This window comes from Artemia sp. Qi Xiang Cuo, chromosome 10 (genome assembly GCF_049724085.1).
Source record: "Artemia sp. Qi Xiang Cuo chromosome 10, ASM4972408v1, whole genome shotgun sequence".
In the NCBI taxonomy this organism is placed as follows: domain Eukaryota; kingdom Metazoa; phylum Arthropoda; class Branchiopoda; order Anostraca; family Artemiidae; genus Artemia; species Artemia sp. Qi Xiang Cuo.
Window position 1 is genome coordinate 56073172 of NC_142803.1, and position 15398 is coordinate 56088569.

Here is a 15398-nt window from a genome sequence, read left to right on the forward strand (position 1 = left end):
CTTTCATGCACTACTCTTTTTCATGTTCAGATGTCGTGGCTACACCTACAAGCAGTTTCTCAACTTCTACGTTGACTTACCTCAATTGAACGACTTTCTAGTGGAGAATATACTTACAAGTTTATTTAATATTTATTTTAGTGCCCTGATAATAACTTTTTATAAAAATTTATTTTAATTTTTTTATTGATAAAAAAAAAAATTATATACATTATAAAACAACTTTTATACTATTTAGATTTAATCCAATACTACTATGTATTTTTTGACAAAAGGTCTCTCTAGTAGATTATCTAAATTAACCATGTACTGATCTTGATGTACTACGCTGTCAGGGTCACATTGTCTACAGTAGAGTGTGACTTTACTCTTTCCATATCTCTTTTTATAGTCAATGATACTATTCTCATTCATTCTATAGAAGTCACATGTTTCAATTTGTTTATTTGAAGCAATTTCACAAACAGTGTCCTCAAGCGTCGATTCACATTCCGTCAGTGCCAAATAAAAATCAGTTGGTTTATCCTCATAAGACTTGGTGTCTTCATACTAATGACTTAAAAACCAGCTTCTTTTGTCTTTCCAACAGTTGAATTTTTGACCCAGTTCTTCTTCCCAGAAAAATTTAAAACCACGACGATACCAATCTCGTAGTACTAAAATAAAATCACGGTTAGGATTCTTTCCAATCATCCCGGGATATGTACTCTCCCACTGATTACATTTATCATAATGACAACTGGAGCATAGGTGACCTCTAGGCTGAGAGTCACACACCTCCTCAAGACAGGAATTACAACCTTTAATTTGCACAGCATATCCTCTATGCAATTTACACGGGTTGCATAATCTACACTTTTCATCATACTCCTCAATCATTGTGCAATTCTCACATGATGACCAGCTGCCCAGTGAGTACATACATAACGGACATGTATGTAATATTTTGTCATGTGTTGACACTCTCACTACCACAATGAAACTGAGCTAGCAATAAAAAAAATTTTCTGAGAGAGAGAGAGAGAGGAGTAAATCATCCTTTAGCACTATCTTTATTATGAAAAAAAAAAGTCCTAAATTTCTAAACTAATGTTTAAAAAGCATATCCACAATGTCATTTTGCTGCGTAATAAGCAATATATAAATAAACTCTGTTAATTCATTTGGTCCACGATGTAGAAGCTTCATACAATAGTCTAATGATGGAGAATCAGTTTTCATTATATCGACAAGCATTCCTCGAGAAAATATCTTCCTTTGAATAGACAACTCTAGAAAATCATCGTCTAGAATTAAATGTTTTTCCATAAGAACTAGATTCCTCATGATTCGATCTTTCTCGAATCCATCCATTTTTTTTTGAGTTCTAACTCTCTCACGACCAACTTAATAATAACCAGAAATTCTTTTTTCTACTCCAAGATATATAAGCTTGTATACTATAGAAAAAGAAAAAAATACCATTGATTTAGAAACATTTTTATTGAACATAATTACAATAATAATATTCACTGATGCATTTTGTTCTCATCAATATATTTCGATAGGATATCTAATGCTGACCGAAGTTTATTTATATGGATAATATTTACTTTTCCAGCAAAACACAGCTGCTCCTCCTGCTTAAATTTGCTTAATGATATCATGTATCTTGCATACATAATGTCACATTCAAGATATAGTCTACAGCCAGCAGTTATTTCCACAGCCACATTGGGTACTCGCATATCGTTGCTGCTGCTGCTGTCGGTTCCATCATTAATCTCCAATAATGTAAATGCACCACTCATTTTTTCTCTCCACTAATATCCTCACAAATAAAAACTATTCTCTTTGAATTAAATTCTCTTACTAATATGAATTGTAAAGAAAACTATTGCTTTTATTCAAATCCTAATCACCAATCAAGTTATACTCGTTCCTCTCTGCCAAGGTGTAATGACCAGTAGAAATGTTTACCTATAGGACCGGTAGCATACTATACCTACCAGAAAAACCTGTTTGGTACGGGGGCGCAAGCAAATTCAAAAGAAGGATACTACTTATAAGGAAAGAAAATGAAAAAAAAAAATTAATAAATTCTGACAAATACAAACAGAACCAAAACAGAGAAGAACAGACAAGAAGAAAAAAAATTACAAATAGGGGCAATTATATGTAAGAACAAATCTATTATCAAAGATGGACAATTTCAGAGATGTAAAATAAAGTGTTTTATTGGTATCTGGAACCAATTATAGGTTTAAAGTCCTTCAAGCTGGTTTGAAAACAATGTACAAATTCAAAATTCCAAAAAAGAAAAGTGAAAAAGAAATTATATTAAAATATCATTCAGTATTTCTTTATAATTTTTTGTATATTTACCTAAAAGTTATATATATATATATATATATATATATATATATATATATATATATATATATATATATATATATATATATATATATATATATATATATATATATATATATATATATATATATATACACATATTTATATATTAATCCTGTCAGAATAGTAGGTGAACTGAATTTCCATTTTCTCCTTAAAAGTAAAATACTTAAAAGTAAAACAGAAGAGAAAAGAAAGAAAGGTGGCTGTGACCCAGAAGAAAATAAAACAGCAATTTTTTCTGTCTTATTCTACAACAAGTCAGTTGGATTCTCTAGAAGTGCCATGGTTGTCCCAAGAGGAAGGCTGCAAGAGTACATAAAAAAAAAAGTTGAGAAGCTGAATATTTTTCTTAAACGTTTTGACCTAAATTTTCTTACACCCTCTTACGACAAACGATACATTTCTACAGAGGAATAAGATAAAAGACTAAAAACTTACTTGAAAACGATAGCTGATATGCTTTCGACTGTATTCCCCTAGAACCGTGTAAATTTGCATACACTTATGCCATTATTAAGAGTATAAAAGTACCGGATAACGGAACTGCAAAGGCAGTGGAGACAGTGGAGGAATCAAACAGTTCGCGGTAACGAACTGTAAGTAAGGAGCGACCCAGCTCAATGGTAACTGAAACTCTAGAAAACGGGTTTTTGATACCAATAGATACATCAAAAGAATCAGATTTCAATGCTGAATTCAAATATATAACTTTCATCAAATTTAATCCTACCCATCAAAAGTTAGGCGCCTGAGAAAATTTGGCTGATTTTCGAAAAAAAGGGACAGAGAACCTAAGATCACCCTATCTACAAAAATGTGGAATCCATTTGGGAAATCTGGATGCGTGTTTATTTGTTTGTTTGTTTGTTTGTTTGTTTGTTCGTTTTTCCCAGGGGTGATCGTATTGACCCAGTGGTCCTAGAATATCGTGGGATGACTCATTGGAATGGAAATTAAAAGTTCTAGTGCCCTTTTTAAATGACCAATAAAATGGAGGGCAACTAGGCCCCCTCCCACGCTCATTTCTTTCCCAAGTCACCTGATCGAAATTTTGAGATAGCCATTTTGTTCAGCATGGTTGAAAATATGATAAGTATGTTTTTTAGGATGACTTAATCCCCCGAAGTCCCCGGGGGGAGGGCTGAAAGTCATGATCTTTACCCAATGTTAACATATATTATTGGTTAATAGGAAGTATACAGAAGTTTTCAGGGGGAATTTTATATGGTAGTAGGGGGGTGGGTGGGTCGGGGGTTATTTGAGAAGATCTTTCCATGAAGGAAGTTTTCATGGGGGAAGTGACATTGCTATGAAGGGGGCGCCGGATTTCCCAGCATTATTAAAAAAAATCAGAAATTAAATATTAAAAAAAAACAAGTTTTCCAACTGAAAATAAGGAGTAACATCAAAACTTAAAACGAACAGAAAATATTACGTGTATGATTGGGTTCACCCTCTAGTCAATACCTCGCTCTTTAAGCCAAAGATTTTTTAGTACTCTCATAAGAGCTTTTTATTCTAAATAACGGCCTTTGTGATTAAGGGGTCATTTTTAAAGAATTGGAACAAAATTCGAACAACAAAATTCGAACAAGGGAGCGAGCCCCCTAATATACGTATTAAAAATATATGAATATAGAAGTTCGTTACGTAAGTAAATTCGTAACTTACGTATATTTATTACTAATAAAAACGTTCGTAAATAAAATTAAACAAGTTTCGCGAAAGCCATTTAACCAAATAAAAGTAAAATTAATATGCAAATTTTGTTTTAATTATTCATGTACGGTGAGCCAAAATCAGAACCTGCATTAATTCAAAAACGTTCAAAAATTAAATAAAAAAACAAGTTTTTTCAACTGAAAGTAAGGAACAACGTTTAAACTTAAACCGAACAGAAATTATTCCGTATATGAAAAGGGGGCTGTCCCCTCCTCAACGCCTCGCTCTTTACGCTAAAGTTTGACTTTCTCACAACTCTTATTTTTTTAAAACAATAAAAAAACTTTAGGGTAAAGAGCGAGACGTTGAGCAGGGGATAGCCCCTTTCATATGCGGAATAATTTCTGTTCGTTTTGAGTTTTAACGTCGTTCCTTACTTTCAGTTAAAAAAACTTGTTTTTTTTATTTAATCAAACAGTTCGTGGTAACGAACTGTAATTAAGGAGCGACCCGGCTCAATGGTAACCGAAACTCTAGAAAACGGTATTTTGATACAAATAGATACATCAAAAGAATTATATTTTAATGCTGATTTCAAATATATAATTTTCATCAAGTTTAATTGTACCCATCAAAAGTTAGGTGCCTGAGAAAATTTGGCTGATTTGTGAAAAAAGGAGGAAAGACCCCCTAAAATTTATAGAACCTTAATGAAAATCACACCATCATATTCAGCGTATCAGAGAACCCAACTGTAGAGGTTTCAAGCTCCCATCTACAAAATGTGGAATTTTGCATTTTTTGCCAGAAGAAAGATCACGGGTGCGTGTTTATTTTATTTTTTTTTCCCAGGGGTGATCGTATCGACCCAGTGGTCCTAGATATCGTGGGAGGGCTCATTGGAAGGGAAATTAAAAGTTCTAGTGCCCTTTTTAAATGACCAAAAAAATGGAGGGCAACTAGGCCCCCTCCCACGCTCATTTTTTCCCAAAGTCACCTGATCAAAATTTTGAGATAGCCATTTTGTTCAGCATGCTCGAAATTATAATAAGTATGTCTTTTAGGATGACTTAATCCCCCGAAATTTCCGGGGGGAGGGCTGAAAGTTATGAACTTTACCCACTGTTAACATATAGTTTTGGTTATTTGGAAGTATACAGACGTTTTCAGGGGAGCTTTTTCCTGGTAGTGGGGGGGGGTGGTTCGGGGGTTATGTGGGAGGATCTTTCCATGCAGTTTTCATGGGGGAAGGGACATTGCTATGAAGGGGACGCCGGACTTCCCAGCATTATTTAAAGCAAGATCAGAAATTTAATATAAAAAAACAACTATTTCAACTGCAATAGCAGCAACACTGAAACTTCAAACGAACAGAAAATATTACTCATATGATTGGGTTCGCCCCGTAGTCAATGCCTCGCTCTTTAGGCCAAAGATTTTTTAGTACTTTCATAACAGCTATTTATTCTAATTAACGGCTTTTGTGATTAAGTGGTCATTTTTAAAGAATTGGAACAAAATTTGAACTTTCACTTAAAGAGCAAGTTATTGAATAGGGGGCGAATCCCCTAACAAAAAAATTAAAAATATGTGAATATAGAAGTTTGTTACGTAACTTAATTTATAAGCTACGTATATTTATTACTAAAAAAAACGTTCGTAAATATAATTAAACAAGTTTCGAGAAAGCCATTTAACTAAATAAAAGTAAATTAATATGAAAATTTTGTTTTAGTTATTCATGTACGGTGAGCCAAGATCAAAACCTGTATTTATTCAAAAACGTTCAAAAATTAAATAAAAAAAACAAGTTTTTTAAACTGAAAGTAAGGAGCGGCAATAAAACTTAAAACGAACAGAAATTATTCCGTATATGAAAGGGGCTGTCTCCTCCTCAACGCCTCGCTCTTTACGCTAAAGTTTTACTCTGTCTCACAACTTTATTTTTTAAAACAATAAAAAACTTTAGCGTAAAGAGCGAGGCGTTGAGGAGGGGACAGTCCCCTTTCATATACGGAATAATTTCTGTTCGTTTTAAGTTTTATTGTCGCTCCTTACTTTCAGTTTAAAAAACTTGTTTTATTTATTTAATTACAGATAAAGATTGGTACCGTGGTTTTATGGATTGCCTTACAACTCTATTAGCAAGAACGCCAGAAAGTAGAAGCCTATGACGGACAACTGCTTTCAACCGTCACAGTGTAGGAGCTTTCTTTAACCACCTGGAGCGAGGCCTATATAAACACATGTTCAGACCACAAGACGTTTGAAATTTTGACGAATCAGGTCTGAAAACATCCGCAAGCCTGGTAAAATCATTGCACAGCGAGGCTGGAAGTAAGTAGGGAAGGTCACGTCAGCAGAAAGAGGTCAGTTGACCACAATTTCTGCTGGTGTTAATGCGTCGGGAACACAGTCCTTCCTCTACTTATTTCCTCACAGAAACAGTGTTCTGTGGAACACTGAAATTTTACTCTGGGGAGCTTTACCAGGAACCATCACGATCAGCTCAGAAAATACTTCTGGCTGGATGACTGCTTCTCATTCTTTGCTTTACTTGCAGCATTTTATCAATCAAAGCAAATCCTCCAAACAGTCACCTGTACCTCTGAAATTAGAGCAATAGATCAGCCGATACACCATTGAATTGCTTGATCTAGCCAAAAAATAATAGTGTTTTCCTTTTACTGTCCTTCCCCACACTACTCACAAACTGCAACCTCTAGGAATGGTAGTCATGGGGCGCCTTAAGGACTACTACAACCAGGAAGCCGCAAGTTTTATGACTGCCCACAAATGTAAAGCTATATCAGTGAATAACATTACTGAGCTGCTGGGGAAAGCACATCCAAAGGCTTTCACTCCTGAGAATGTAATCAGTGGAATTAGAGAAAGTGGAGTCTACCCCACAATTAGAGATGTTTTCAAGGATTATCAGTTCTTCTTGTCATATGTCTCTGACAGAATGCCTACCACATCTAGTGAAGCACTTGCCAGAGAAGTTTCTATGCTCAGCGCAAGTCCTGTGCGACATATAGACACCTTTAACATAAACCCTGAAACAGACACAGCACAGGTTCTGTCTCTAAAGGAGAAGCAAAGGTCAACAGATGATTCGTTAAAGAGATCGTCCATGCAAACCCCTTTCCAAAAGACTCAACACGAAAAATCAACAGAAAAAAAATATGAAAAAGTCAGAAGTGCTCACTGACACCCCCATAAAAGAATGCATTACTGCTAGGATAAAAGCTGTATCTGCCAAAAATCCTTAGTCTTGGAACGGAAGAAAGTCAGACAAGTGAAAAGACTAAAAAGCAAAAGGTGTATCTCTCGCAACAAGAGTTACAGTTAGAGTGACGAGTCTGACGTAGATGATCCTGTATACAACAACTCTTCAGACTCCAGCATAGACATCGAAGACGAGCCCCCAACCAGCAACTTCTAATTTGACACTAAGGAAGTCAAGGCTGGTGATTACATTCTGATTGAGCTGAAGAGCAAGAATGGGGATTCTGGTCACAATATTATCATTATCAAAAAGTAGCAACTGAAAAACTTAAGGTCCACTTTTGGAATATGGCGGAGTATTCCTAATAGTCTTTTTCAAGGATGGTATTGAATGAGTTACTTTTTCTTTGGCAACCTCAGCAACTTCTTATCGCTTGAATCAACTCATAGAGCATTAAACAAGTCAAAATCAGTCGATCGTGGGCCAGTCTCCTATCTATATATCGGACCGAAATTCAATAATGAAGATCGAAACGTAAATATTGATATCGCAAACGATATTTGGAAATTTCTGTTTGTTTCCAGCCTTTTTAACCATCTACCAGGTAACATCCAACAAAAAATTCCAACATACGAAAAGTTAATATCTAGAGTAAATTTGAAGTTCTAGAGGGGGGGGGCCGGGCAGCTGCCCTTCCCTGCCCCCCTTCCCTACGCCCATGATGTATATATATATATATATATATATATATATATATATATATATATATATATATATATACCCAACTTTCCTTGTACATAGACTATTAGGTATTTTTAAAAATCAATTTAAGCATATGAATAAGCATATTTTAAGAACAAGTGTTTAATATTTAATAAACAAGTAATTGATAAGTATATAGATATTTACCAACCATTATTAAGTATTTTAAATAACTATATGAGTGCGAAGCTAATTATATAATAAATAAGTACAGAATAAGTATACCATAGTTATTGTGTGTGGTAACGGTTATGATAGTTAAAACTTGTTTAATGGCCAATGCCATAGCCTTGAGAAACTTCCTTACTGTTGTGCCCACAGGTGTTCGAATTTTATGAGAGAGTTAAACTCATGTTTTTAAGCAATTCATGGGAACTACTTTTTCCAACGATGATAATGATGCAAGAAGGAAAAGAAACGTAGTACAAAAAGAGAACACGTTCTCAGTCAATACCAGAAAAGTTTGACCGAGACTTTTATTTGACGTCCTCGGTGCAAGAATAAGATAAGAAGAATAAAATATCCCCGGAAATAAAAACAAACGTTTGATAAAATTCAGCCTAGTCTAAAAAGAGGAGTCTAATTATCCAAAAAGGTTACTGACTAAAAATCAACTGACGTTAATTTGGCCCACAAAAAATGGAAATCAGCTCATACAAAAAGGACTCTGACACACTCTGACGCTCTTTATGCCTAGATCACGTACTTTATGCTGAAATATTAAACGGAATTTGTTTTGATAAGTGATTGTTGACCCCAAGGGTGGATCCACGATTTTTTTAGGGGGGGGGGGGGCAAAATAGGTTGATCCGATAAACTTGCGTTAGGAGCAAGTTTAATTAACGCAAACTTGCGTTAATTAAGTAAATTACACTACATATATATACATATATATATGTACATATATATGTAAATATATATTACACTACATATATATATATATATATATATATATATATATATATTACCCTCTCAGGAAGTTCCAATATCCTTCAAATCTTTCTTTATGACATCCTCCCACCCATACCACAGACGACCTCCATTTAGCCCTAGATAGTTCGCCGAAAAGGACAATTTATGGCAATCTATCATCCTTCATCCGTAAAACATGCTCTAGTCACCTCAACCTTTCTCTCATTGTAACCTTAGAAAGTGGAATTGAACCACACTTTCCATACAAACTAGTGTTTGAAATACGGTCAGTCAGCCGCGTACCCAAAACAATCCGTAGCATACTTCTCTGGAAAACATCTAGCAAATCTTCATCTACTTTTGGAGCGCCCACACTTCACAGCCATACTTGACAACTGTCATCACTGTAGCTTCCAATATTTTAATCTTGGTTTGCACACTTATCTTCATATTCTTCCAAACTTTTTTTAATTAAAAAAAAAACACCCTGAGCCTTGGCTATTCTACTTTTAACATCTTGACTGCTCCCACCCTCTTTACTAACAATACTATTAAGGTAAGTGAAGCTGTCCACCTGATCAATCATTTCGTTGCCCAACGTTACCTTTTCATCTTCGCTTATTGCTAGCCTTAGTGACTTAGTCTTCTTAACATTTATTTTAAAACCTATTCTAGCACCCTGAACTCGCAAAACCTCTAAAAGTTCATTCACTTTGCTCATACTTTCATCTAGGATGCTTAAATCGTCAGCATAATCTAAGTCTAGGAGAGTTATTCCTCCCCATTTGATTACGTGGTCTCCCACTGCCTTTTCTGTGCTTCTTAAGACAAAATCCATCAAAATGATCCATATTTAGGGCGATAAAACACAACCCTGCTTAACTCCTGATTTAATACGAAACCAGCTGCTAACCTCATTTTCTACCTTAACCGCAGCAGTGTTATTCTCGTACATAGCACTAATCACTTTTAGGTATTTGTCTGGTACACCATGCAAAGATAAAACCTTTACTAAAACTCTTCTATCAACAGAATCGAAGGCTTGCTCATAATCTATAAAACTGAGGACCAAGGGTGTTTGAAAACTCAGGCACTTCTCAATTATTAGCCTAAGAGTGAAAATTTGGTCGACACATCCTCTGCCTTTTCTAAAACCGCACTGTTCTTCTCTTAAAACTTTGTCTACGGCATCTCTCAGTCTAAAAAGTATCATATTACTAAATAATTTTCTACCTACAGAAACCAGACTATTGCCTCGATATTTACCACACTCAGTGTTATCACTTTTCTTATACAGTGGATGAATTAATGTTTTTCTAAAATCGCTAGGTACTTCCCCGTTTTTCGACCCATTTACCACACTATCAGCACCTGGAGCTTTATTATTTTTAAATCCTTTTAGTACTGTCGCTAATTCTTTCTCACAAAACAAATCTTCCTTCACATCCAAAGTGTCACAAACTTTTTCCTTTTCCTCTATATTTTTTCCTGCAACTCCATCTCGGTTTAACACAATCTCAAAATGTTCTGCCCATCTCTCTTTAACCCTTTCCTTGTCACCAATTGTGTCCTCGTTACTATTTTTAACATGGACAAGTCCAGATTGACTACTCCCTCTCAATTTATTAACATGTCAGTACAATATTTTATTATTATGCTGCCTAGCTACATCTTCCAGATCCTCAGCAATTTTACCCATGGCCTCCACTTCCCATCTCCGTAATTTATATCTTAAAGCTTTCTCCACTTTCTTTACATTCCTTTTTGTTTTCATATGATCAATGACTCGGATATCTCTTGTACAAGCCCCTTCTCCTCTCAATTAAACATAAAGCTTTTTCACTAATATTCCTAGCTGCGGTCCTAACTGTTTTCCCCAAGACACCATCAGCAACTTCACAAATTGTTTTCCTAAAGTTATTCCATCTATCTTCCACATTGTCAAATTTCAAACTCTCTGGCTTAGTATTCAATTGTTCCTGGAACGTTTCTCTCAAATTCTCATCCTGGAGTCTACCAACATCATAACTTCTCAGGAGGTAGTTACCCTCCGAAATTCCAGCTTGAACTCATCCGTGATCTTTCTTCTGGCAAAAAATACAAAATTCCAAATTTTTGCAGACAGGAGCTTGAAACCTCTACAGTAGGGTTCTCTGATACGCTGAATCTAATGGTGTGATTTTCATTAAGTTTCTAGAGCTTTTAGGAGGTTTTTTCCCCTTTTTTTGAAATTCAGGCAAATTTTCTCAGGTGCGTAGCTTTTGATGGATAGGACTAATTTTTGATGAAACTTGTATATTTGAAATCAGCATAAAAAATTGATTCTTTTGATGTATCTATTGTTATTAAAATTATGTTCTTTAAATTTTCGGTTACTATTGAGCCAGGTCGCTCCTTACTTACAGTTCGTTAACACGAACTGTTTGATCAGGGATAGGCTTTCTCTTGTGATGTGTTGCTAGTACAAGCAGCGATTGATCGAACAGCAGAAAAGCAGATTTATTGGTATCGTGCCGCCAATGAAAGACGCGCTGACATGGAGAAATATTTCTGCGGCGTGCCGCCGGTCTGTCTATATTTAGCCATACGTTTTTGCAGTAATTTTTTTATTTCGGTATGCTGAGTAAGCTAACGTGCTCAATAACTTTATAAGAGTCTGACGATATTAATTTCTAACCAGGAAACAGGAATAAGAGTTTATAGAACAGCAGAGTGCGTTCGGACCTTAAACTACGGTATTTTAATTGACTACAATCAAGGGATCTATACTTCTGACAAGATCAGAACGTCAAAGGTTTGCTTTTTTGTCTGTATGGCAAAATACTTAGAAATGAAAAACATGGTCATTCTCTAAGAAATCATAATATAATTGAAGCTGAATATCATCTTGATCTGAATTTGGAATCACATTTATATTGAAAATGGTCAAATGGAATCCTTTTCACAATATTCCAAGGTCACTTTTGTAAAAACAATTTTACGACTATAAGTAAAATTTCCAGCATCCTTGATTGACCACCGTGCTAACACGTAACACTACTCGGTGACAGGAGTTACGAATAGTCAACTACAGTTTGAGAGTAAAACATTCAGAGCATGCATGATTTCAGGGAGAAGAGCTCTTGACTTAAGATGTCTGTCTGTCCAAGGTCCTGGTCCTTGACTTGGACAAGGTCCTTGGTCCTTGTCCAAGGTCCTTGACTAAGATGTCTGTCCAAGGTCCTGTCTTACTCATATGAAAACAATATGGACACAATACGGACACAATTAAAACAATTGCAGTAGCACGGTAGTATAACTAGTGCGTATTTACCACTTAATTATCAAGTGGCTATACACTTCTAATAATATTGTCAATTTACTTTTGGTGGACTATAGAAAAGCATTCGACCTTATAAGACGCCTGACCGCACTAACAAATCTGAAGGAAATGGGAGCTAAAAGTCAAATACTACTATTAGTCAGAGATTTTCTGCGGGGGAGACGGCAATCAGTTTATTCTTTGGTTGCCAAAGATACCTGCTCTGAGTAGGCAGAACTAAGCTGCGGCTGTGGAACGAAACTAGCTGCTCTTTTATTCCTTGCCGTCATCAACCCAATTCTAGCAGAATTCGAAGAGCATTTTAAGTTCGTTGATGAATTGTCTGTGCTTCCCAGGTATACAGTACAGAATATGATGGCAAAGAAGCAGTTTGACCCGACTTTCTTCAGGGGCTTCATCACCCAGTGTCAATCAAATGGCCTACAAGTGAATGAACAGAAATCGAAAGTTCTACAATTCAATCCATTCAAACGGAACTTTGTAACTCCAGATGCGTTGTTTCCACCTGCTTTCTCTGCAAAAATCCTAGCTTTAACATTTGCAAGTGACCGCTCGTTTAAGCTACATGTTGGCAATGTTGCACGTAAAGGTCACTGCTGAATTAAAAGTTTAGCAATTATGTCCAGGTTAGGCTTCTCTCATCGCCAACTCCTACTGGAATATACAACCTACATCAGGCCTATCCTTGAGTATTACTGTCGCGCTTGGGGTCCTCAAACTCAAAACGCTGCTTACATACCAGCAGATCTGGAAGATGGGCCAAAAGCATACTACTAAAGTAATACTTGGACCCTGTTTCAGCAACTATGAAAGTGCTCCTTAACTTTTGAACTTGCCCACATTATACGCTCGAAGATCATGATTTAATAATGAAGTTTGGGAAAAACCAATTAGCAAACTAGGAAACACCGATTTATTTTTCCACAATAAACTACGGCATCACAACAAACTACGACCCGTTAAATGCCGGACGAACAGATTTGTAAACTCCTTTGTGTCATATTTTGTAAGTATATTTAACAAATGACCTTTTTTTTCTCATTTTCTATTTCTTTTGTGATTGTAAAAGTAGAGCAATTTAGCGTTCATGTTGAGTGCTACGATAGCTATTTAAATAAGCGAATACGAACTACCTAGTTTTTCCAAAGAAAAACTTGCGTTTTCCTGGAAAAGATTTCATTTGAACAAAGCGATATCGCCCAAACATATATATTTGTTTTGCTAATTAGGCATTGAGTAATTCTCACGAATTTCTATGATTTTAGTTGACATATGTCATGGCACCAAGCCACCAATTTTTTTTATTCTGCTGAAGGCCTGATATTCGACTCGTCTACTTCGTGCCAAAATTGCTTCTCTCAATTGTGTCTGTTGAACCTCTTTAAAAGAAGCGGCAAACAAGTTTTCTGGGGTAACCTCCTCGAGCAATTCCAAATTCTATTTCGTTTTAAGAAGATGCAGCACCTTACACGTACTTATTACCGAGTTTTTCTTCAGGCAGATGATTCAACCCTACTGTGTTTCTGTGTGTTTCTTGTAGTTGTCTCGCAAACCAATGTTACTAGTCGGTATAGGTCGTTGGAGGGAGGGTTGTGGGTGAAATTGTTCATAACAGTCACTAACGCCACGCCGAATCTGCCACTTAAAAGCTGTAACAGTAGCATGTCGTTAGTACGCCTTGCACTCGAGATACTAAGTTTGATCCTCTCGAGTAACCCCTTGTTTTTCATTTGCCTTTACCTGTTTGCACGTGTTTACTGGTTTAAAAAAATTATCCTTACTTTCCAGTTCAAGATATATTTAACAGTATTAAAATAGTCCTTTGTTGTTGGTGTTACCTTGTAGTATATTTACCTGTTCACTGGCAAATCATGGTTGCTCCCCTTAGAGGCTCCCTAGGGAGACGGGCCATTCCTTCTTTTTGATACCAAGAAGTATTTTTTTTTATTATTTAGTTATCTTTTTAATTTATTTGATTTTTAATTATCATTACAACAAATTAACCCTCTCCCCTCATATGTTGAAAAAATATTTTTTTCTATCCATAAAATAATCAAACAATCTTTTATGAAAAAAAAACGTCAAGTGAGGAGGGATTACAATTTGAAGCTATTTTAGGAATGGTAACTAGTATTTTCCTTAATCTTAATGGTGATAATTTATATGTTCAAAGATGACAAGTTACTTTTTTTTATTTATTTACATTATTTTATTTCCGTTTTGGTAAATTGGTGTATTTAAAATGGTATGTGAAAAATAGAACTAGTGTAAGCGATATTAATTAGAGAAATTACCAACAGAGTAACGTCACCGAGTGGAGAAGCGGTGGTAGTATCACTTTGTTGTAAGTTGTGTAAGAGCAGGTGTTGAAAAAGATAATACGCGGGAGTGTATAAACAAAATAAAACAAATATAGAAAAATAGTATTAAAATGCTACTAAATATAGCTCCAAACATAAAAACGTGAAATAGAAGTATTTTCAAAAGAATGTGAAATAAATTCGTACTTATCGGTATATCGATTCCTTTAACTATCCGATCTTCTCCCCTGAATTCATTTTTTGGTACTTTTTTTTCATAGAGGAATCGTGGGAATATATTAGAACACTCTGTCAAGGTCACCACTTTTATTAAAATCCACCACAAAAATAATTTCATACTTTTAATATTTCCATATGACTAATAAATATTTTTCTCTTCATAGACACATTACATTCTATACAACAGATGGTAAGAACAGATAGTTAATTTGGCATATGTTTTGATGAATGCATGAACCCATAACTGAAATACACAACAATGCACTGTTTACATGTCGTAAATTTATAAAACTTTTTTTTTCTTTTTTTTTTTTTTTTATTGCGCATGCGTTTCAAGAGCATAATTACCCCGGACAGGAAAATAAAATCTGATTGTTAGTTTAGTGTAAACTTACACAACTATATCTAAAAAAAAAACAGGAAAAAATCAGGAATTTAATTCTTAGTAAAAATGAACTTCATTTCCAATTGCACAATTTTTGGCAACAGCGGGGCCAAATTAAAAAAAAAAAGAAGTGCGAGGCAAAATCAGTAAAGAAAATATAAGCTAAAAACATATGGGTCCAAATAGCTTAAG

General features: G+C 35.2%; 1 protein-coding gene across 1 annotated transcript in view; it reads right to left on the reverse strand.

The window, feature by feature from the left end:
- Positions 1 to 15034, reverse strand: part of LOC148947918 (trypsin I-P1-like) — a 146344-nt gene extending 131310 nt beyond the window's left edge. Inside the window, exon 1 of the mRNA XM_089095554.1 lies at positions 14789 to 15034. Within this exon, the coding sequence (XP_088951680.1) occupies positions 14789 to 14939 (151 nt within the window). The 5' untranslated portion in view covers positions 14940 to 15034. The remainder of the gene's footprint in view (positions 1 to 14788) is intronic.
- Positions 15035 to 15398: the final 364 nt, after the last annotated feature.